This window comes from Nesoenas mayeri (genome assembly GCF_963082525.1).
Source record: "Nesoenas mayeri genome assembly, chromosome: 6".
In the NCBI taxonomy this organism is placed as follows: Eukaryota; Metazoa; Chordata; class Aves; order Columbiformes; family Columbidae; genus Nesoenas; species Nesoenas mayeri.
The window spans coordinates 9,525,415-9,547,379 of record NC_137545.1 but is presented as its reverse complement, the minus strand read 5'-3'; the positions used below and the strand labels follow the sequence as shown (position 1 = coordinate 9,547,379).

At 41.8% G+C, this 21,965-nt stretch overlaps 3 protein-coding genes across 8 annotated transcripts in view; 2 read left to right on the top strand and 1 right to left on the bottom strand.

Moving 5' to 3' along the window:
* Positions 1-5,964, top strand: part of USP40 (ubiquitin specific peptidase 40) — a 33,197-nt gene extending 27,233 nt beyond the window's left edge. For 3 of the 6 annotated variants that reach the window (XM_080346986.1, XM_080346987.1, XM_080346985.1), the window contains 6 exons: positions 722-840; positions 1,241-1,306; positions 1,546-1,756; positions 1,895-1,990; positions 2,804-2,898; positions 3,213-5,964. In XM_080346986.1, coding sequence (XP_080203112.1) covers positions 722-840; positions 1,241-1,306; positions 1,546-1,756; positions 1,895-1,990; positions 2,804-2,898; positions 3,213-3,321 — 696 coding nt within the window. In that variant the 3' untranslated portion in view covers positions 3,322-5,964. Of the gene's footprint in view, positions 1-721; positions 841-1,240; positions 1,307-1,545; positions 1,757-1,894; positions 1,991-2,803; positions 2,899-3,212 lie in introns of those variants that run through there. The other 3 variants (XR_013922290.1, XR_013922291.1, XM_080346988.1) reach the window with 3 other exon arrangements.
* A 1,794-nt stretch (positions 5,965-7,758) lies between these two features.
* Positions 7,759-10,173, bottom strand: LOC308041784 (anterior gradient protein 3-like; the record flags this gene model as incomplete). The annotated part of the gene is made up of 5 exons (XM_080346694.1): positions 7,759-7,808; positions 8,667-8,750; positions 9,394-9,457; positions 9,964-10,040; positions 10,149-10,173. 5 exons carry the CDS (start codon positions 10,171-10,173, stop codon positions 7,759-7,761), a joined length of 300 nt encoding a protein of 99 aa, XP_080202820.1.
* A 291-nt stretch (positions 10,174-10,464) lies between these two features.
* Positions 10,465-21,722, top strand: LOC308041783 (ubiquitin carboxyl-terminal hydrolase 40-like). Its single transcript, XM_080346693.1, has 14 exons — positions 10,465-10,514; positions 11,315-11,403; positions 12,066-12,152; positions 12,962-12,998; positions 13,955-14,019; positions 14,616-14,690; positions 16,200-16,326; positions 17,181-17,275; positions 18,433-18,551; positions 18,952-19,017; positions 19,257-19,467; positions 19,606-19,701; positions 20,515-20,609; positions 20,924-21,722. Exons 2-14 carry the CDS (start codon positions 11,353-11,355, stop codon positions 21,030-21,032), a joined length of 1,233 nt encoding a protein of 410 aa, XP_080202819.1. The 5' UTR covers positions 10,465-10,514; positions 11,315-11,352; the 3' UTR covers positions 21,033-21,722.
* Positions 21,723-21,965: the final 243 nt, after the last annotated feature.

Below are 21,965 nucleotides of genomic sequence, written 5' to 3'. Positions count from 1 at the left end.
AGAAGGTCACAATTGTCATTCAGGAAGGTACAGCTTAGTTTCTTTAGCTAGAAACTAAGGTGCCTTTCTATGCTTTTTTTTTTAACCATATAAGTATGATTTTAATACACTGAAGAACCTCAAACCAACCAAACCAAAACCCCACCCAAAAGGAGAAAAAGACATAAACCAATCCTTTAATGAGGCTCATTACCGTTTAGCCAGTTGGTTGTTCTACTTAAACTGCCTAGGAAAGGATATCTCATTGGATTCTGATCCATACCAACACTTACTCTTTTGGGTACGACATCAGTGTCAGTCTCTGCCAAACTATCACTATGAAAAACTGACCATTTGCATCTTGTGAACAAGGAGAATTGTCTTAGCATGGAAAGGGTGTTGTGTCCTTGAGAAGGGTGTAAAGGTGTTTGCTCAGCACTTGTCTAGAGATTGGGGCAATGATTCTGCCAGCCTCATTCCCTCCCAGTTATATAAATTTAGGTTGAAAAAAGAAATACAGTACTTTTGAAAAATAAGTTGAGAAATTTTGGGAGGGAGTGAAGTCCAACTTGCTTTGAGGTTAAAAAGCCAATATGTCGATCATGGCCACTACCTGTAAGCCACAAACACCTTGCCCTATTTGCGATTGCTTCAGTATGGCATTAAGAATTGATGAAGTGGTTTTCTTTTGATCCAAGGAGACTGGCTGCTGAAATTATTGAAGAAACATTTCTTTTTTCAGGCTCTGACCTTACCATGCTGCCAGGAACAGGTTGTCCCACTGCCCTCCTTTCTCAGAGCATGGACAGTGGACAGTAAGCGCCCAGGCAAGCTCTTACGGAACAGCAGGCAGCAACTTAAGTAGGTTTCTTATTGAACGCTCAGGCAGCATTTGCAACAGGATGAGTGTTGATGGGTTGTGGGATGGATTGGTGGGGAAATAATGAGCTCAGTGAAATGCCAACAGAAAGCTCATTTCTGGATTTCTGGTTACATTAATGGTGAGCACGTTTTTTTTTAATGTGGGAGGGGGAGCTGTGAGCATAAGCAGATTGTACCATGCTTATTCAGCTGAGCTTTATTTTAGGTGTTTTTAAATGTAATTTTTTCTTTTAGTCCAAGTTTTTAATTTTTGTTCCAATAGTCTCTTGTTTTGATTTTCCAGAGAAGAACAAATCTACTTGACTAGAACTGTGATTTTTCTTCTTGGGAACTTTAAATCTATGACTAGTCATGTGTATAATCTTTGTTTTGTTTCCAGCCACTATAAGCTGGGTGCCAGAGTGGAAATCTGCATCGAACCTTTGCAAAAAGAAGAGCATTTGGGGTAGGATCTCAAGATCCTTATTTCTTACAGCAATGCATTTGAGATGAGACTTAATTGAGCAGCTATTAACTTAAATACTGTCTGTGAGGATTACAGATACCAGGATGCAACAAGACTTGAGCTTATGTTTTGTTTTCCACAAAGAAAAATAAGGGAGGGCAGGAGGGGTGAAAAGTGGGAATTCTGGGTCCTGAAAGCAGGACTCACAAGAAGGGTCTGTTTTCTCTTCCTGCTGACAGGCCCTGTGAGCTGCTGCTTCGAGTCCAGATGGGCATCCCAGGAGAGAGAGACTACTATGACTCCACGGATTTGGTGTGGGATATCTCCAAAGAATGCACAGCCTGGGCACTGAGGCAACGAGTGGCTTCTCACTATTGTCTCCCTGTAGATAAAATTGAAATAGCCAAATACTTCCCTGACAGATTTGAGTGGCTGCCAATATCGAGCTGGGTAAGATCTGGAATGACAGAATCCAAGTGTTGTTTGAGACAAGTATGTGTTGGTTTGTAATGCAGTTCTTGAGCAAATGTATTTCAGGAGACTTTTGAAATCTGCCATGTACCAATCTTCTGCTTTGATTTTCTTCAGACACAGCAAATTTCAAAGAGGAAACGGAAGAAAAAACAGGAGAGTTTACAGTCAGCGCCTTATCACCTGAAAGATGGAGACGTCATTGGGGTGAAGGTAAACCAACCTTGCTTTAATTGTTGCACAAGGATTAGGTTCAGACACTGTGCCCTTTGCAGTATCTTAATTTCTTCCTGGTTTTCCTGCATCCTGCTACGTCTTTGTGAAAGTACTGGTATGTGGATCTCAACAGTAGATTGTGTGGAGAGGAAACTTGTTGCTACTAGTGCTCTTTCTTCTCCTGTTCTTAACCAGCCTGATGGAAGTTTCATGCTTTTCCCCTTGGATATTGGTGCAGCCACTTTCTGCTCTGTGCTTGAACACTATCCAGAAGAATGTGAATCTTTTCTCTTGCCCTAATTTTATTGACTGTGGTGGGTTTTGTTTGTTCTTTTTTTCCCAACTTGGAGTAAAATCCAAGAATGGTGCCCTTTAAAAATCATATTATAAATTTAAACCCATTACATTTTCCAAAGAATTATTGCAGATCTAATCACGTTTTAAAGGAAGAATTACACAGCAGCATATTGAGCTCTGAAATAGCAATAAGGCTTATTTAGGACACCTCTGGAAGAACATACATACTCTCTGGCTTTTAAAGCAGTAGGTGAAAAGTCTGATGTCCTTTTGTGAAGCCTTAAATTATGGAGGGAAATCTCAAATAAGACAAATTCACTGTTAAATGTAATAACTAGACAGAGGAGTCTTTTTTTTTTTTTGCCTTATTGAGTCTTTTCCACTTAGCTTGAAGTTAATTGCTGTAAAACTAGTTAGAGGAAATGCTCTGAGCATTAATTGTGTAAACTGAGCAACATATGGGAAATAATTTGAGCTTATAATGTTCACCTGCCAAATCCTTTTTTACCACAGAACCTTCTCCTTGATGACACTAAGGACTTCAGCACAGTGAGAGATGATGTTGGAAAAGAGAAACAAAGGCAGCTTGCATTAGAAAAAAAGAAAAGGTATTGAGTACTTGCATGTATTTTTCTTTAAAATGTGTAAACTGGTCTTTGCTAATATTTGGACTCACTTGATACCTGGATAATTCTTTGGGAGAGGGCTAACTGGGTGCTCTCAGAGCACACAATTCCAGTAGTTCTGAAAGAAGCTCTCAGTTAATTCAAACTCCTGGCTTCAAGTGTCACATTTCTACACCGAGCCTCTGTTTTTATTCTTGCAACACACTACAACATTCCTCCCTGCCTCTGGAGATGCACAACGTTGGTGCTATGGCTCAGCACTAACACTAGGCGTTTTTTTCTATTTTCTTTAACAGTCGGCAAGCTGAACGCTTACAGGACCGTGTTTTCTCTGAGAAGAAGCTGAATATGAAGCACCGTAAACCAGAAGTGGCTCTTTCTATCAACGTGGGCGTTTTCAGATAGCACCAGGAGATGCTTTGCTGAGCAGACCTTACTACCGATGTGCTAAATTGGAATGGAGTTACCTCAACTGGACCAGCAAGAGGGTCTTTCCCAAAGTGTCTTCAAGAATCACCAAGACAAACTGGATATGGAGTTCAGGATAACGCTGATTTTTCTTCTGGTCTCTCTTGGGGAAGTGCTTTAGCATCCCTTTGTCAATGTGGTACTTACTCTCAGGCTAGGTGAATGCACTTGATCCACAAGAAAACGGATTAATATATTGTGTAACCTTTTGGTGATTGTTTTGTAATCACCCTAAATACCTTTTTTTTTTTTCTGATCAGATGCTGATGTCTTGCACCTTCACTACAGAGTTTGCTGGATTTTTTAATGTAGTCATAATCATCTCTTTTGAGAATTATTTTTTCATTTCTGATCACTGTAGTTTCAAGCAATACCAGAATTTGCTTTTGTCTCTTTATATATAAACCTCAGTCTGTAGCAGCTGGAGTCAGATTCCAGGAGTGAAGGAGATGTGGAAATCTCTGGGCCAAGTGTGCTAAATAGGCTCTAAATGGGCAAGTTGAGAATTTGTCAAGCTCTAAAACCTGAAGAACTTTTGTGATACAGAACAACAGTTCAGTAACCGTAAGGTTTCTAGCGTTATTTTGTTGTCCATCAGCCTCATTAACAACAAATGGGTGGAAAAAATGGGCAGATCTGATGTTTGGCCTTCAATATGTTTTATTGTACTTAGGAGAAGGCTTGCATTTATTTTCAGTACCCTTCTTCAGAGGAATTTCCCTCATTTGTCTTTTGAATTTTTCTGATATTCTTTGTTACTCTTGAGCTCATGTTTCTCTTGATCTCCCAAAGCTGATTTCCAGTCTCTGTAACAGACGGGGATCTGCACGACTGACAACTGGCTGAACTCAGTATCAAAGGTTCTAGAGTATTGAGCAAAATGTGTACTGAATGCTCGGGAGATTGGATCTCCAGATTGAGAACATGTGTAAGTAGCTGATGAGAGACCACATTTTCCTAACCCTGAGGCTGGGAATCGGGGTTTACTTGAAGCTGATGTTTCAGCATCTTTATCTAAACTTTTCTAATGGTTACAGTACTTAAACTGTACTTCCCCCACTGCAAGTGTCTCTTTATAACTTAATATCCAGTCAGGTTCGGAATTTTCTTAGAGCACAGCTAGTACTGACAAATTAACCCAAACTCTTCATGGAGTTAATTGTTTATAATCAAATTCTAAACGTGTTTTCAATGAGAAGGTGAAGGAAGATAACGTGAGCATTTCTGGGCAGCAGTCAGGTGCTGGTGGCACCTCAAGAGCTTGCCTTTTGCAGCTGGGAACCTGTGCAAGTGCATCATGGTATCAAGTGAAGTCTGTTCTCAAACACTGCAGGGCTGTCTTGGACTGCAATCCTGTTCTGAAATGAGCAAAGCAATCGCTCAAAAGTAGCTTTTGAACATTGCCTTAAGTATCCTTAATGAAAGCTGAGATAATGAGAGGACGAAGACCAAGTTGCTTTTGGGGTTTCAGTTAATTCATGTATGTGTAGAAGATTTTGTAGTAGCAGATGCCAGTACAGCAGACTGCTAAAACGTTGGCTAATGTGAGATCTCTCATTTACCTTTTCTAGGTTAGCAATATCCTGGTATTTTACAAAGTTTAAAGGCAAAAACTGACACTCAGCTATCAAAAAAAAAAAAAGGCAAAAGCACCTTAAAGCATATCATCAATATTTATTTCTTTGCATGTCTTTAAAGTTCAGCAGGTGCTTCTGCACTTTCTTTGACTGATGGATTCAAGGGAGGGATATTTCAGTCTCCTCACTGTTTTGGCTGTAGGTAGGCTGTACTTGAATCTTGAAAGCCTAGTTTTACAGATCCATTTTCTGACTGACGTGAGGGCAGCCAGTTGCTTTCCCCATCTTATTTTGCGCCTTTGCCTTCTACCATGTCACAAGTGTTCTTGCAAGCCAGGGCCGACAGGAATGATCGCACGTGCTGGTCACTAAGGTAAGCAAGAAAGGTTTGTGTTTGCAGGTTGTTCCATTGCATTGCACTTACTTTGCTGTCACTTGATTCCTTCCAGTTCTGTGCTGAGCAGCTGTACGGAGCTCAGCCTTCCCACCCACCTTTAATAACTCTCGTCTCTTCTTGAAAGTACAAAGTTTGGAGAAATGGAAGTACAGATTCCAAGTGCTAACGTGTGGGTTTTAGTATGTGCCTTTGTTCAAGTGTAATGTAGCAGCACCTGCACTGAGTCTTGGATTATTTCTAATGTGTATTTTTTTTTTCTTAGAATTATTGTGGTTCGTTCCACAATGAGAAGGTTCACTAAAAATGGGGGTGGAGAGAGGGAACACCTTTTTAAAATGGAGTCTTTGTGACTCCACAGTTTATGATGGTTATATTCCAAAGCCTGGAAAAGCTTTCACCTTTATTTTTCAAGTGTTCTTCAGAAAATAAAAAGTCATTTCTATACGCCTATTTGATTTGTCCATGTATGTCTCAGTGGTACACTGGTTGGGAATGCCATGAATCGTTTTCTAACGTTGGATGGAGCACAATGTTCATGAAGCTTTCATTTCCAAGTCTGTTCCTAAGACCACATTCCAATCTCTGTGCGAGAAGTTTCCCCAGCCTGGCTGAGGTTGCACAAGGACCTGGATTCATTTGGACGACTGGGGTTTCGATGCAACTTAAAGTCATTTTTACTTTGTATTTTTTTCCGGTCTTTTAGAAAGCATGATCTAGTATTTACGTCCTGTTATTTGAGCTCCTAGTTTGTGCACACATACGTTAATCTGGTCCTTTTTTCAAGGAAACTGGCATAAGTCATCTAGAGGGCTTTGGCTCTGCATAGAGGAAGAAACACGCATTGCTAAATTATGTTTTGTACCTGCTCCTGGTGCAGTCCTTGTAAAAAAGCAAGTGCTCAGCTCTGGGAATCTTACTGTGACAAAATTATGGGTGTTCTTTTTCTTTTCCTTATAACTCCTCCCAATTGCTGAAGTGATTGTGGAGCAGGAAGAAGCGGCCAGTTCAAAAGCCAAGTCCTTGTCCCCAACTTCAATCCTCCCTCAGTGGCCACTGGGCAGAGCTGCTGTGTTCTGGAGGGTGTTGCAGGTACAAGCCCCAAGCAGGAGCGATGGTGTGGGGTGTGTCCGGGACAGGAGGCTGCAGGCTGGGCTTGGGAGAAGCTCTGCGGTTCTGGGACATTGCCTGTCACTGAGGAGTTAACCTGCAGCTGTACCCAAGGCCACCACATCTGGAGGAAACAATACCAATGTGGGGTTGCAAGCCAGCTTAGAGAGACCTTGAGGTGTGACTTCTGTGAAATTAGACCTCTGCTCTTCATGCCTGGACACTCCTCCCATCCACCAGCCCTTTTCCTCATAAATAGAAAGGTATTTATTCGCTACCGTGGTTTATTTTCCCATCAGATGCTTGTGACAGGAACAGGCTGTGATGTTTGGATTGTAAGTAGGTAGAGCTTCCATAGTTTTGTTAAACTGACACCTGCTGGTCTGATTTAGCTAATACACTTAGAATTATTACTGCAGAAAGAAGAATATAGCTGTAGCTATAATGTACGTATGGAGTGTACCTTCCTTTGGGGTGGTGTACAGGACCACTGAGGGTTCTGCAGTCATAATTTAAGTGATTTACAAATTCTTCATTTTCTTACCATACACTGTGAGCACGGCTGGAGGATGAATGTATTTTGTTAACAGCCAGGTTGTGATTAAGAGGGACTTGCTCTGTTCTGCACAGTGTTGGTGGTGGGTTTTTGTTGGTTGGTTTGGTTTTGTTTGGTTGGTTTGGTTTTGGTTTTCAGTTATGGCTGTGCCCATAAACTTCTGTGGAGACCAAAGAAAGAAAATTTGGAAAGGAAATGGGCTGATCCTTTATTTTTGTTGTTTGAATTATGCAGCAAAAGTTTTAAGAGAGAATAATAAAACAATTCTCTGCAACTCAAATGAGTGAGCATGGCCATTCACAAAGCAATAGAAATACAAAACCTATCTTGATGTGGACTGTTGTTGCATGCTTTTGTTTTTTACTGTACTAAAAGGCTTTCAAACTGAAATACGTATGGGTTAAAATGACAGGGAAAAAAATTGTGTGGTGCAAAAATGATCAATAAGTAGAAGGTAGCTGGGCACACATAGGACAAATTTAGAAAAGACGTCTATAATGTAAGTATCCCTTCCAGAATTATGCTAATTGGCGTCAAGAAATGTTTGTAAACACTAGCAATTCTCTGTTAATGATAATCATAGCATCATGAAGATAAACTGCTATTTAAAAATGAGTGGGCAGCGCCTCACCCTGGGTACCAGTTGCCCCGTGGGGTCTCTGAGCTCTTGTGCTGGGGCTCTCGGCACCGCCGGGGCTGTTCTCTCTGTCCCCTGTGTGGATGGTGCTGCCCCTTCCTCAGAGCTCGGTGTGCAGGAGCAGCTTCGCTTCTCTCATGTTGTCAATCACTGCGGAGAAAGCACTGAAGATAATGAAGATGGACAGGTAAGATTCCCTCATCTACACAGCTCAAGGTCAGAAATTAAAGCCACTCTGGATAGCTAGACTGGAAAGAGTGGTGCAGATGCTCTTTCCTACATTCTGCAGGTGTCTAGTGAGGCTCAAAGCTTTGTCGGAGTGTCAGACAAAAGTCTGTGTGCTACTGAGGTGGAAAAACTATTGGAGAGGACTGTGAACCCAAATCACAGGGTTGTTCTTTGCCTAATTGTCTGTGGGAAGAGGTTTGTTCTGTTACCCACAGATTTTAAATCTGGCTTATCCAAATGTGCTGCGATCTGGGGATGGAGACCTCAGGAAAACACAATCTTCTAAGTGTTGTTAAGTGGGCAGCCAGGAGAGGGGAGTGCAGAGACACCAACCCTTAGGAACTAATTCCAGTCTGGGTCCAATGTGTCTTTTTGAACTTTGGTTACCGCTAGGATGAGATGTATCAAAACAGCTTCTGCAGTTCTGGTTATGAACCTAAGCAGCCCGTTCAAGTCTGCAAATGCCTTAAACCACAGCAGGTGGGGTTTGGGGGCCAAACTTACATGGCTTTTGGAAACTCCCCCAGCAGGGTTTAGACACTGAAAACTACTCTCCCTGTACTTTACTACCCAGTTCTTCAGAAATATTTGGTAATTAGTGTGCCTTCTGGGAAAAAAAATAAATTTACTTGATGTTTATAAGGGGCTTTGAGCTTTTTGTACTGCAGAAATAGATCCAGCATTTCCTGTGATTCTCCGATTCCCTTTTCTTTAACCACATTTTCTTGTATGACCTTCAGACAGCTAAAAAGGGATCATTAAGGTGTCTGTTTCACTCACAGGTCGAAATATCTTCTGGTTCATAAGTGTACATCCTGTTCCAGTATTTGCCAGTTAGGTCAGCTCGAACCGTCATTGAAGGATCTTGGGGTGGGAAAAAAAGTAAGAGACATGAGCAACAAAGGTTTTGTCAAGTGGCACAGTGGTGAATAATTTTGTGATGATAAAAGCCTTTTTAAAATGGTGTTGATTTGCCTTTTCGTGGTTGGAAAGGTACATTTGGAAGCACCAGGCTCTCAGCAGCTTGACTTTAATGAAGAAGTCTGCCTCTGAAATCTGTCGTGAGTAGACGCTCTACATACAAGCCTTGTCTGGTGGCTCAAGAGTCTTGTCCACTGTCCCCTTTGCACTCAGAAGTTCAAAGGTACGTTTGCCTTTTTTTTATAGTTGTGGGTCACAATTGGTGAAGGGCCTTTGTCCATGGACAGAGCATTTGCCGCTCATCTGAGGAAAGGCTCAGAGTAAGAGGCTGCATTCCGATGTTGTGGCCGGTGTCACAGACCGAACTCTTAGAGGATGTGTGTTAGGTGTCAGTAGCAGTGACATGCGGTTCATTTCCCCTTGTGGAACAAGACTCTTGGGGTCCTGTTGCTTTTGAAATTCTGAGTTATTCCTACAGCTTTTTTTACTCAAAAGAACACGAGGTACTTCTTGGAGTGAAGTGAATTCAATAAAACCCTATAGAAAAACTGCTGCCCTGATTATCGCCCTGACCCCAGGGACTCACCCACAAAGAGGATCCGAGGGACGTAATGGCCATCGGGCGCCATGTTGTCATCGCTGCTGGAATGCTGTTGGAGTTACACAGCCTCTTAGTGACAGGTCCCTGTCCCAGCACTACACAGCAACTGAATCAGCTCTGCTTGTCTCGTCTACCAACAACTAACAGCTCTGGTGTGATCAAACACAGAGTTTCTCTGCTCTGCCCAAGCTGTGCCGTGCCAGATGTTTGCGGATGAGGACAGAGCGCTCTGGCGGGTAACACAGTCTGATGACTGCGTATTTTTTTTTCCCCTTTTTTTCCTTTTATGAGTATATGACCTGTTGTCAGAGAATACAAAATAGTATTCGCATACAAATAAGTATATGTATGGAAATGTCTCCTTGTCCCCTCTCCATGGAGGAACTGTGGTGGTATTTTGCAAACCTTGTTGTACATTCCCAGAGAAACAGGAGAAAGAGGAGAATTTCAAACACAACTTAAGAGCTGTGCAAACTGAATTGATTTCTGCTTTTAATGTGGTTCATTCCATTCCCCAGTAAACATTTTGATTAGTATTTTAAACTTCAGACTTACCACCAGATTGAGCATGATAAAGTCCTCCTGAGCCATCTGCTGGATCTCTGGGCTAGAAGCAAATGCTTTCCTTAAAGCTAAAAGAAAGACAAACACATTATTCGGCTGGGAAAAAAAAATCTGGATCACAGCTTTTCAGAGTTTTCCAGCATCTTATATAGATTCTAAATACACCTGTAAATGACCGGCACTGATTTCTGGTGTGCACATGGTACACAGAGTTTGGAGGACTTGGTTCTTGTGAAATAAAATGCAAAAAACATGTAGTCCTTGAGAAACTGAAAAGCTGGTGTCCAGACATATTTCCCTCCCAGTGGCTGAGCAGGTCATGAGGGCACATGGCTTGGCTTTATTTATTTATTTATCCAGAGCGAGGCCTCTATGATAAACCTGTTGTTGCCATTAATCTTAAATACGTTATCTGTCTAAACTTTTGAGCCAAATTTCTCCTCATTTGAATTACTTAATACATCTCTTTCCTGCCCTTTTTGTTACAGCAAATGACAGCTGTCTTAGACCTGTTAGCGGAAATGGGAAACTTCTGTCTCCAGGTAAATTTATTTATTTAATCAGCATTCAGTAAGATGTTCAGTTGGGAGAATTTCAGCTTCCCTTTGTCCTTCCCTGGGAGAAGTACACACATATAACTCCACTAATTTTCAGGCTTAACTTCAGTTAAGCAGCTCTGTGGGTTTTGTTTTGTTTTCCACCAGTTTTACTGTTTATCAACAGTACCAATACAAAGCTAGAGGCTAAACTTAAATGTTCAGCTTCGTTTTATTAGTTGCATCCCTAATGAGTAAGACTGATCAGCATACCTGCCATTGTTTATTGAGCCCTGGCCATGTGCTTCAAGACTTGGAATTGACAGAAAGTTCTTTTTCCAATACTTATTTTGTAAATTGAAAACTCTCTAAGTGGTTTGTGTTGAATCACAAAATGTAGTAGTGGAGTAGTCAAGCAGTAGACAGGGAGCCCTGGGAGGCTGGAAAATGTCAGTCCCTGGAGGTGTTCAGAGCTTCACTGGAAAAAGCCCAGAGTGAACAGATCTGACGTCAGGGTGCTTTCTGCTCTGAGCAAGGGTTTGGACCAGACAATCTACAAAGGTACATTCCAACCTAAATTCTTCTGTCACCCCATATACAAGGGGTGGTGGGGAGCAACTGTTATACAAATGTTTCTTTGCTCTGGTTGTAGAATGCTGACAGATCCAGTATCAACACTGTAGACATGAAGTTCTCTAAATGTCACTGGACATTTTTGTCTTACTCTAAAGAGCAGCATAATAGAATAGATACTTTCAGGAAGCATCAGCTTATGATGTTCTCTGTATTTTTTGTCCTCCCTGAAGTGCCTGAGGATTATACTGTCAAGGAAGCAGAACTGAAAATGGGAAGTTTGCTGGGGCTGTGTCATGGGAAAGCTCCAACATCCACTCAGGTATATTACTGCTGTGACTGAAGAGAGTCTCGTGCTGCTTTTCTACTTTGTTTGCATTTCCCAATATTTTATGTAGTCCTCTTTTTACTCTTTTAGTGGTTGTAAATGGCATGGAAAGCAATGCTCAGTGACGCTGAGAATCATACATATTGGCACAAAGGCTCACACCATTTATCTTGGTTGCAGAAGGCCAAGAACATATATATGACCAGTTAATATAGCTCATTTGACTAGTGGTAAATCGTTTATCATTAGTCTGTTTGTGGTTGTTCAGCTTTGGTGCTCTGTGTGTATACTTTTGTAAAGAGCACAAAGTAAGAAAAGGGAGATATTGTTCTTGATATCTACAAGTTTTAAATACGGAAGAGGAAAAAATAGTTGTATATTTCTAAAGATCAGAACGCTAGCAGGTTTTTCTCTCTCGTTTGCAGCAGGCTAAGTGTGTGTGCAGATAGTTAATGAACATCTGCTGATGGCCATAACTCAATTGCATGTGCTCCTGTTTGTCCTCCTTAGATTATTTGCTTTAGCTCAAAGGAGTTTGTGGTGTTTGACTGATGGCAGGTTTGCGTTAGCTGGTGTGTGTGTGCATTAGGGCGTGTTACATCACAGTATTTCCATACTTAAATATGTATTCTGATAGCTTATACTTGCTTCTTTAGCTCTTCCTGTATTTTATTGTTGGGAGTGACCAAAACGCAGGCCCTGAGATGGAGATAGTTGTGGAAGAGACTGCGTCTGTCAAAGAGGTAAGTCTGTCTGTTTTTAAAAGCTTTTGTCATGCCAGGGTCAGGTCTGCTGCTCCTGGAGAACTTTGCATTATACCAGTGTGTCACTTCAGGCCATCAGGAGACACCGAGGCAAAGGAAGCGTTTCAGCTCCAACAGGCCAGCGGGGAAGAATGCCTTGATCTTTCCCCAAGTAGTAAAGAGACCTCCTTGCTTTTTCCCAAGGATGAACACAGCCCGACTGCTTTGTGCGTGGTTCACTGCTTCTTTTATACACAGCAGTGCTCAGAGTGACCTGCAGTCACGGCAGAGCCAGCCACAGTTCTGTTGTGTTCTAGTTCATCCCACTCTGAATGCTCAGAACTGGGGTAAAAAGGGTGGGGAAGAGCTGTGGGCAGAGCCAAGGAAGCAGTTCTGGGTACGGCCAGGCCAGACTTCTGGACCAGAGTCCCAGCGTCAACGAGTAGTGGCTGGAACCTCTTGAGTTTGCAGGCTTGAGTTCTAAAAGGTGCACCTTCAAACTCTGGGATGGAATTTGCTCAAGTAAAGTAGCAAGCTCACAGCACAATCTTTTGGTTTTCTAACAGTTTGTAAAAGCTGACTCACCTGAGGTAGTTAATTTTTTGCCTGAAAGCAACCTCATATTTAAAGGGTTTAATATATAGCTGAAATACACCATGTCTGTGTAATTATGTTGTTTTTAGGAATTCACCATGAATCAGTTGCTTAATTCTTATGTTAGAAGATTCTAGTGTGGGTTTGCTGTTAGCTTGTATTTTGCAACCTATATGTTGAGACAAGTCTCACTGTATGGCTTTTTTTTTTTTCAGTGTCTAAATTTAATGCTGGAAAAAGCTGGATTATCAGGTTAGTTCTATGTGCTATTATTTAATGATTTTTAAAGGAATTTCCAGATTTCTAAGACAGCTCTTGCTGCCCTAAAGTTTGAAAGTCAGTGAGTTTATGACAATGATCTATGTGCCGTAGTAATGTGAGGAGGGGAAAGAATGATCAGCTTGCAGTCTTGCTGTGATAAAAGCTGGCTGTGCAGTTGCTCTCAAAAATCAGTTTAAAGCTTTGTATTTAATCAAAATATGGCAAACCCCACAGTTTGTAGACTATTTGCCTGGGTGCATGTGCAGATGGGGGAATTTGGCTGCTTTGACATGATTTTCTATCAGAGTGGGAACCAGTGCATGAGATTAACTGTAAAAAATAATTTTTGTTTTCTTTGCAAAAACAAGCTATTCAAAATGAGATCATAGTTGCTCATTATTTGGGAATCTGAGCGATATCAGTTTTTGTTACTAAGATTTTATGTGAGGATTAAGGAGGAGAAATAGGCAGCAGTAGCATGGCACATGAATTTCCTGGCTGAACAGCTCTTGCCATTGATGCTGACAGGGAGGAAGGAGGAGAAGAGACTTGGAGTGATGTTGTTCTCCAGCTTTCATTCTAAACATTCATTTAATACTGAATTTGTGTTACAGTGGAGTGATAGTTGCAGAATCAGCCACACACCAAAAACCATAGAAGCTCACCTGAAAGACATTCCTGTCAGGATATACGTTGGCTGTCCCAAGTAAAAATTAAATATTGTACCCTTGGTACATGTACAGCTGAGTTGAAGTAGCTAATAATGTCTTGAAATAAACGTAACCTGGGGAAGGATGTGAAGGTGGTTCAATTTGTCAGAGCGATGTTAGGAAAACAAGACACAAGCAAGAGAACTTCTTAATGCTTATTCAGGTTTTTGAAATGTTTTTTCAAAGCAGTGTTGTTGACTAATTAGTTTTCCATATGTATGTTTTTGTTTTTGTTAGGTGACAACTGGCATTTGAGAAGGATGGACTGGTGCTATGAAGCAGGGGAAGCATTAAGTCAGGAAGTAAGAGGATCCTATGTTTGACTTGAATCATGCTGTAGTCTATTGACTTCATTTTTCCGTAGAGATTTTCTGTGGAGAGAGCTGCAGTATAGCAAATGTGTGGTGGTTTTGTGTGTGCTACATTAGTACGCACATTGTTTTATTTTCACAGGGCCTTATGAAGTCAGTGTTGGGGTGACCGTGGTTAAGATGTAAATCTTGTGCACCTGCCTTATTTTGAGGGACTAGGATTCAGCTGTACCCGCATAGTGTTTTTTCTAAAGTCTGGGCTTGCTGTGCATTGAAGATAATTCTGCAAAGAAGCACGAGGTGTCAGCTGTTGAGCTGCAGAGGTGCAAAGGAAATCCAGAGCTCAGCAGGATGCTCTGGAAGGGGCTGCTGCAGAGCAGACTCCTGTAGGTGCAGCACTGTGTGCTGCTGCAAAGCTGTCTGCAGCTGCTGGGTATTAAATGGATGTTTCTGTGCCCTTTGATGGAAAAGCAAAACACCGTGGAATTTTGGCATGCATGGCTTAAATAACCACCAACATATATTTTAGGAAACAAAGGACCAGAAAGTGTAGCCTCACCAGTGTGCTGTGCTTTTTCTTCCTACAGAATGCCACTCTGAAGGAACTTAATGTTTGCAGAGGAGATACATTGGTTGTAACGGAAGGAAAGCTTCCACCAAAGGTAAAAGAAGAGAGATGGTGTTCTTTAGTTTCTTGACAGTGTCTGGAGATGTGAATATGATAGTCGTTTGTTTGTTTTCTCTTGCTTATTTTAAAAATATTTCAGTTGAAAAAATCTAGTCTTTAATGCTTTTTGTAGTTTTAAAGATTTTATTTCAAACATTCATAATATTCCTAGTCTATCTATTCTTCTTTCAACTTTCAACCTCAGACTGAAGGCACTGCAGTTCAAGGCTGCGGGGACCTCCTCGGTGGCCTCCAGGGGAGGGCGCACGTCCCCTCGGCGCAGCAGCCGGATGGAAGCCCTGTCTTCTGCTCCCCTTTTCTTGGGCCTCAGAGCCGAGGAGATGGCACCCGGTCGGGAGGCGTGGGGTAGGGAAGCGAGTAGGGGAGTGGGAGAGAAGGTCTCGCGCTGCTCATGGTGATCCACAGAAGGATTGCTGACTGCCAGGCGGTGGAAGAGCCGAGGCTGCAGGGTGGCTGCCGTGGAGGTCGGTCGTCCAGCTAATGCCAGGCGTGGAGGCTGCACCGGCAGTAACACACTCGCCAGGTGCGCTGGCGACGGCGTGGTGTCTTGAAGGGGAGCCCTGGCACGGTGTAGTGGTGCCAGGGGAGCCAGGATGGGGATGGATCCACTTCCATCGGCTCTTCTTGGTCTTGGGGTGGATCCACCTCCATTGGCTCCACATCATCAGCCGCATGAGTGCTGGCCATCACTCCCATGCGGCTGATGGTGCCTCCCCTCCAACACGGCCTCCTCTTCCTCCACAGTACCTGCAGCCACATCTCTCTTCTCCGGCTCAAATATGAGCAGCCACGCGCTTTGCTGCGCTGACAGGCCTTAGCACCAGGCATTGCTGCTGTGAGAGAACCTCAGAGCTCTGTGAGTTCTGCGTCAACTGTCCTTGTACTGATACTGATTCTGGAACAGAATGCGCTGAGGTGGTTTGTGACTTCACTTGGATGGTGATGTGGCCAAAGATGGCTGTTTTGGGAGTTGAGGGGCCTGTGACCTGAGACGTGCCCTAATGTGGGAGAAGGAGAAGGTTGCGGGGCTGAGGAGCCCCATTCCTGGCGATGGCTCCCTGTGCCATTCCGCTGCCCCTTGGGCCCAGGGACTGCCCTCCCCCTTCCCTCTAAACTCGTGTTTTTGCTTACATTGTGCTTTTGTGATTCTCAGGCTGAAGCTTTTCTGCAGAGACACAGTGGTACAAGATTTTCAGTTTATCCAATAAATTTTTGAGTTCTTCACAAATATTGTTCATAAAGCATCTGATCTTTACCCCCTGTATGGATTACATAAAGCTCAGATTTTTGCCTTGCGTAGGCCAAGTCTCATACAAGTGGCTGTATGAGAACAAGTGAGAACTTATGATGTGGGATCATAGATGAATGCTTGTGCTTTGACAAAAGCTCAGATTTGAACAAGTCTTCCTGAGATGAAGACACAATTTTTCCTTGTCTGCCTTGGAACATAGAAGCTAACCAGTACTTTCTGTTCATTTTTCAGGGTTTCCTGAAAATACCCATCTGGTGGTTCAAGCCTTCAAGTCATATGAAACATGGAGAGAATGCACAAGAGCAAGTGAATGGGGTGACCTGCAAGATGGATGCTTTGCAGGTGTCTCCTGCAGGAGGTGAGCTTGGTCAGTTTTTGAAAGGAATCGTATGGCCACCTTGTCTGTGATTGCACTGACAGCCTTGAGTTAAAACTAAAATTTTAATCCAAAGCCTTAAAATGTTTCTAATACCTATGAGTGACTGTCCAAGTTTCAGCAGGATTATGGGGAAAGGAGACACTTGGGATACAGATGCTATTTTTCACAAGGCCATGAATGCTGTATGATTCTGTTCTGACATTTCTTAGCTGCCTGTGGTCAAGGGTAAGATTAAATTTTGAAGCAAGAGCTCTTTACCCATCAGTAGATAAAATGGCTTCTCCATACCTGAGGGCCCTGGCAGTATTGTAAAGCATCTACTCACTGAGCAGACAGGTGACTGGCTTCAAATGCCAGTGTTGCTGGCACTTCCTTCACTACTGAGTTGTGTTGCAGAGCAGGTCCCATCTCCTTTTAGAAGGTTTCTTTGTATTGTTCTCATTTTCTCTCAAACTTTTTCAGAGTTTTATTTTTTTCCCCTAATGATTTCAGCAGCATAGGAAAGAGCAGATTTAACCTTCCTTGCATCAGGGTCTGCATTTCCGAGTCATAACCAATAATTAAGGTTATTTACCAATGTGAATAACTGGTCTTAGTTTCAGAATTTGCAGTTGAGGATCAGTTTGAATTCTTCCTGTTTGGCAACTAACAGGATGTATTTTTAACAACTATATATTATGTTTCTTGAACTGCACTCCCCCAAAAAATTGAGCTCAGGTCCCTTCTCTAAGTGAAATCTCACTTTGAGGTGACTGTTATCTCTTAGGATGATAAACAAAGTCGCGTTGACTCTTCTGTTTCTTTCTTCCTCCCCCCTCTCTCATCATCTAAAGATTCACCAGAATCCATCCACACAGACACGGATCTTTGTTATGCTGGCAGTCTAGAGATAGCAGGAGAAGCTTCTTTGGAAGATCTGAAGATGCAGGTTAGATGTTCTCCTGTGTTGAAATGTACAGCGGCACTATGATGAAGTGAGCTTTATTAATACCTATTTTTTATTTCCTTTTCCCTTGTCTCCAGTATGTTGTGATATGGCATTTGCTTATATGCCATGTTCAGTGGTAAGTACCAAGAGGCAGTTGGAGCATGTAGCTCAGAGACTTCCTTAGTATGTCCCCTGCAGTTGCCATTATACCTGTCATGTGTCCTGACCTGCAAAAGCCTTGTTGCACTTCATGGGGAACTTTGGCTTGCAGCCCTCTCTTTATTTCACAGTGTAAAAATCCTTCATGAGAAGCACACGCATACAAGCACTTCCTAAAAAGCCACTTTCCATTTTCACATTATTCCTGTATTAGTTTTCTGCGTTGTCTTTTTTTTATTATGATTTTTTAATGAATAAAGAATTGCTTTTGATGCACAGAAGGTCACAATTGTCATTCAGGAAGGTACAGCTTAGTTTCTTTAGCTAGAAACTAAGGTGCCTTTCTATGCTTTTTTTTTTAACCATATAAGTATGATTTTAATACACTGAAGAACCCCAAACCAACCAAACCAAAACCCCACCCAAAAGGAGAAAAAGACATAAACCAATCCTTTAATGAGGCTCATTATCGTTTAGCCAGTTGGTTGTTCTACTTAAACTGCCTAGGAAAGGATATCTCATTGGATTCTGATCCATACCAACACTTACTCTTTTGGGTACGACATCAGTGTCAGTCTCTGCCAAACTATCACTATGAAAAACTGACCATTTGCGTCTTGTGAACAAGGAGAATTGTCTTAGCATGGAAAGGGTGTTGTGTCCTTGAGAAGGGCGTAAAGGTGTTTGCTCAGCACTTGTCTAGAGATTGGGGCAATGATTCTGCCAGCCTCATTCCCTCCCAGTTATATAAATTTAGGTTGAAAAAAGAAATTCAGTACTTTTGAAAAATAAGTTGAGAAATTTTGGGAGGGAGTGAAGTCCAACTTGCTTTGAGGTTAAAAAGCCAATATGTCGATCATGGCCACTACCTGTAAGCCACAAACACCTTGCCCTATTTGCGATTGCTTCAGTATGGCATTAAGAATTGATGAAGTGGTTTTCTTTTGATCCAAGGAGACTGGCTGCTGAAATTATTGAAGAAACATTTCTTTTTTCAGGCTCTGACCTTACCATGCTGCCAGGAACAGGTTGTCCCACTGCCCTCCTTTCTCAGAGCATGGACAGTGGACAGTAAGCGCCCAGGCAAGCTCTTACGGAACAGCAGGCAGCAACTTAAGTAGGTTTCTTATTGAACGCTCAGGCAGCATTTGCAACAGGATGAATGTTGATGGGTTGTGGGATGGATTGGTGGGGAAATAATGAGCTCAGTGAAATGCCAACAGAAAGCTCATTTCTGGATTTCTGGTTACGTTAATGGTGAGCACGTTTTTTTTTAATGTGGGAGGGGGAACTGTGAGCATAAGCAGATTGTACCATGCTTATTCAGCTGAGCTTTATTTTAGGTGTTTTTAAATGTAATTTTTTCTTTTAGTCCAAGTTTTTAATTTTTGTTCCAATAGTCTCTTGTTTTGATTTTCCAGAGAAGAACAAATCTACTTGACTAGAACTGTGATTTTTCTTCTTGGGAACTTTAAATATATGACTAGTCATGTGTATAATCTTTGTTTTGTTTCCAGCCACTATAAGCTGGGTGCCAGAGTGGAAATCTGCATCGAACCTTTGCAAAAAGAAGAGCATTTGGGGTAGGATCTCAAGATCCTTATTTCTTACAGCAATGCATTTGAGATGAGACTTAATTGAGCAGCTATTAACTTAAATACTGTCTGTGAGGATTACAGATACCAGGATGCAACAAGACTTGAGCTTATGTTTTGTTTTCCACAAAGAAAAATAAGGGAGGGCAGGAGGGGTGAAAAGTGGGAATTCTGGGTCCTGAAAGCAGGACTCACAAGAAGGGTCTGTTTTCTCTTCCTGCTGACAGGCCCTGTGAGCTGCTGCTTCGAGTCCAGATGGGCATCCCAGGGGAGAGGGACTACTATGACTCCACGGATTTGGTGTGGGATATCTCCAAAGAATGCACAGCCTGGGCACTGAGGCAACGAGTGGCTTCTCACTATTGTCTCCCTGTAGATAAAATTGAAATAGCCAAATACTTCCCTGACAGATTTGAGTGGCTGCCAATATCGAGCTGGGTAAGATCTGGAATGACAGAATCCAAGTGTTGTTTGAGACAAGTATGTGTTGGTTTGTAATGCAGTTCTTGAGCAAATGTATTTCAGGAGACTTTTGAAATCTGCCATGTACCAATCTTCTGCTTTGATTTTCTTCAGACACAGCAAATTTCAAAGAGGAAACGGAAGAAAAAACAGGAGAGTTTACAGTCAGCGCCTTATCACCTGAAAGATGGAGACGTCATTGGGGTGAAGGTAAACCAACCTTGCTTTAATTGTTGCACAAGGATTAGGTTCAGACACTGTGCCCTTTGCAGTATCTTAATTTCTTCCTGGTTTTCCTGCATCCTGCTACGTCTTTGTGAAAGTACTGGTATGTGGATCTCAACAGTAGATTGTGTGGAGAGGAAACTTGTTGCTACTAGTGCTCTTTCTTCTCCTGTTCTTAACCAGCCTGATGGAAGTTTCATGCTTTTCCCCTTGGATATTGGTGCAGCCACTTTCTGCTCTGTGCTTGAACACTATCCAGAAGAATGTGAATCTTTTCTCTTGCCCTAATTTTATTGACTGTGGTGGGTTTTGTTTGTTCTTTTTTTCCCAACTTGGAGTAAAATCCAAGAATGGTGCCCTTTAAAAATCATATTATAAATTTAAACCCATTACATTTTCCAAAGAATTATTGCAGATCTAATCACGTTTTAAAGGAAGAATTACACAGCAGCATATTGAGCTCTGAAATAGCAATAAGGCTTATTTAGGACACCTCTGGAAGAACATACATACTCTCTGGCTTTTAAAGCAGTAGGTGAAAAGTCTGATGTCCTTTTGTGAAGCCTTAAATTATGGAGGGAAATCTCAAATAAGACAAATTCACTGTTAAATGTAATAACTAGACAGAGGAGTCTTTTTTTTTTTTTGCCTTATTGAGTCTTTTCCACTTAGCTTGAAGTTAATTGCTGTAAAACTAGTTAGAGGAAATGCTCTGAGCATTAATTGTGTAAACTGAGCAACATATGGGAAATAGTTTGAGCTTATAATGTTCACCTGCCAAATCCTTTTTTACCACAGAACCTTCTCCTTGATGACACTAAGGACTTCAGCACAGTGAGAGATGATGTTGGAAAAGAGAAACAAAGGCAGCTTGCATTAGAAAAAAAGAAAAGGTATTGAGTACTTGCACGTATTTTTCTTTAAAATGTGTAAACTGGTCTTTGCTAATATTTGGACTCACTTGATACCTGGATAATTCTTTGGGAGAGGGCTAACTGGGTGCTCTCAGAGCACACAATTCCAGTAGTTCTGAAAGAAGCTCTCAGTTAATTCAAACTCCTGGCTTCAAGTGTCACATTTCTACACCGAGCCTCTGTTTTTATTCTTGCAACACACTACAACATTCCTCCCTGCCTCTGGAGATGCACAACGTTGGTGCTATGGCTCAGCACTAATACTAGGTGTTTTTTTCTATTTTCTTTAACAGTCGGCAAGCTGAACGCTTACAGGACCGTGTTTTCTCTGAGGAGAAGCTGAATATGAAGCACTGTAAACCAGAAGTGGCTCTTTCTATCAACGTGGGCGTTTTCAGATAGCACCAGGAGATGCTTTGCTGAGCAGACCTTACTACCGATGTGCTAAATTGGAATGGAGTTACCTCAACTGGACCAGCAAGAGGGTCTTTCCCAAAGTGTCTTCAAGAATCACCAAGACAAACTGGATATGGAGTTCAGGATAACGCTGATTTTTCTTCTGGTCTCTCTTGGGGAAGTGCTTTAGCATCCCTTTGTCAATGTGGTACTTACTCTCAGGCTAGGTGAATGCACTTGATCCACAAGAAAACGGATTAATATATTGTGTAACCTTTTGGTGATTGTTTTGTAATCACCCTAAATACCTTTTTTTTTTTTCTGATCAGATGCTGATGTCTTGCACCTTCACTACAGAGTTTGCTGGATTTTTTAATGTAGTCATAATCATCTCTTTTGAGAATTATTTTTTCATTTCTGATCACTGTAGTTTCAAGCAATACCAGAATTTGCTTTTGTCTCTTTATATATAAACCTCAGTCTGTAGCAGCTGGAGTCAGATTCCAGGAGTGAAGGAGATGTGGAAATCTCTGGGCCAAGTGTGCTAAATAGGCTCTAAATGGGCAAGTTGAGAATTTGTCAAGCTCTAAAACCTGAAGAACTTTTGTGATACAGAACAACAGTTCAGTAACCGTAAGGTTTCTAGCGTTATTTTGTTGTCCATCAGCCTCATTAACAACAAATGGGTGGAAAAAATGGGCAGATCTGATGTTTGGCCTTCAATATGTTTTATTGTACTTAGGAGAAGACTTGCATTTATTTTCAGTACCCTTCTTCAGAGGAATTTCCCTCATTTGTCTTTTGAATTTTTCTGATATTCTTTGTTACTCTTGAGCTCATGTTTCTCTTGATCTCCCAAAGCTGATTTCCAGTCTCTGTAACAGACGGGGATCTGCACGACTGACAACTGGCTGAACTCAGTATCAAAGGTTCTAGAGT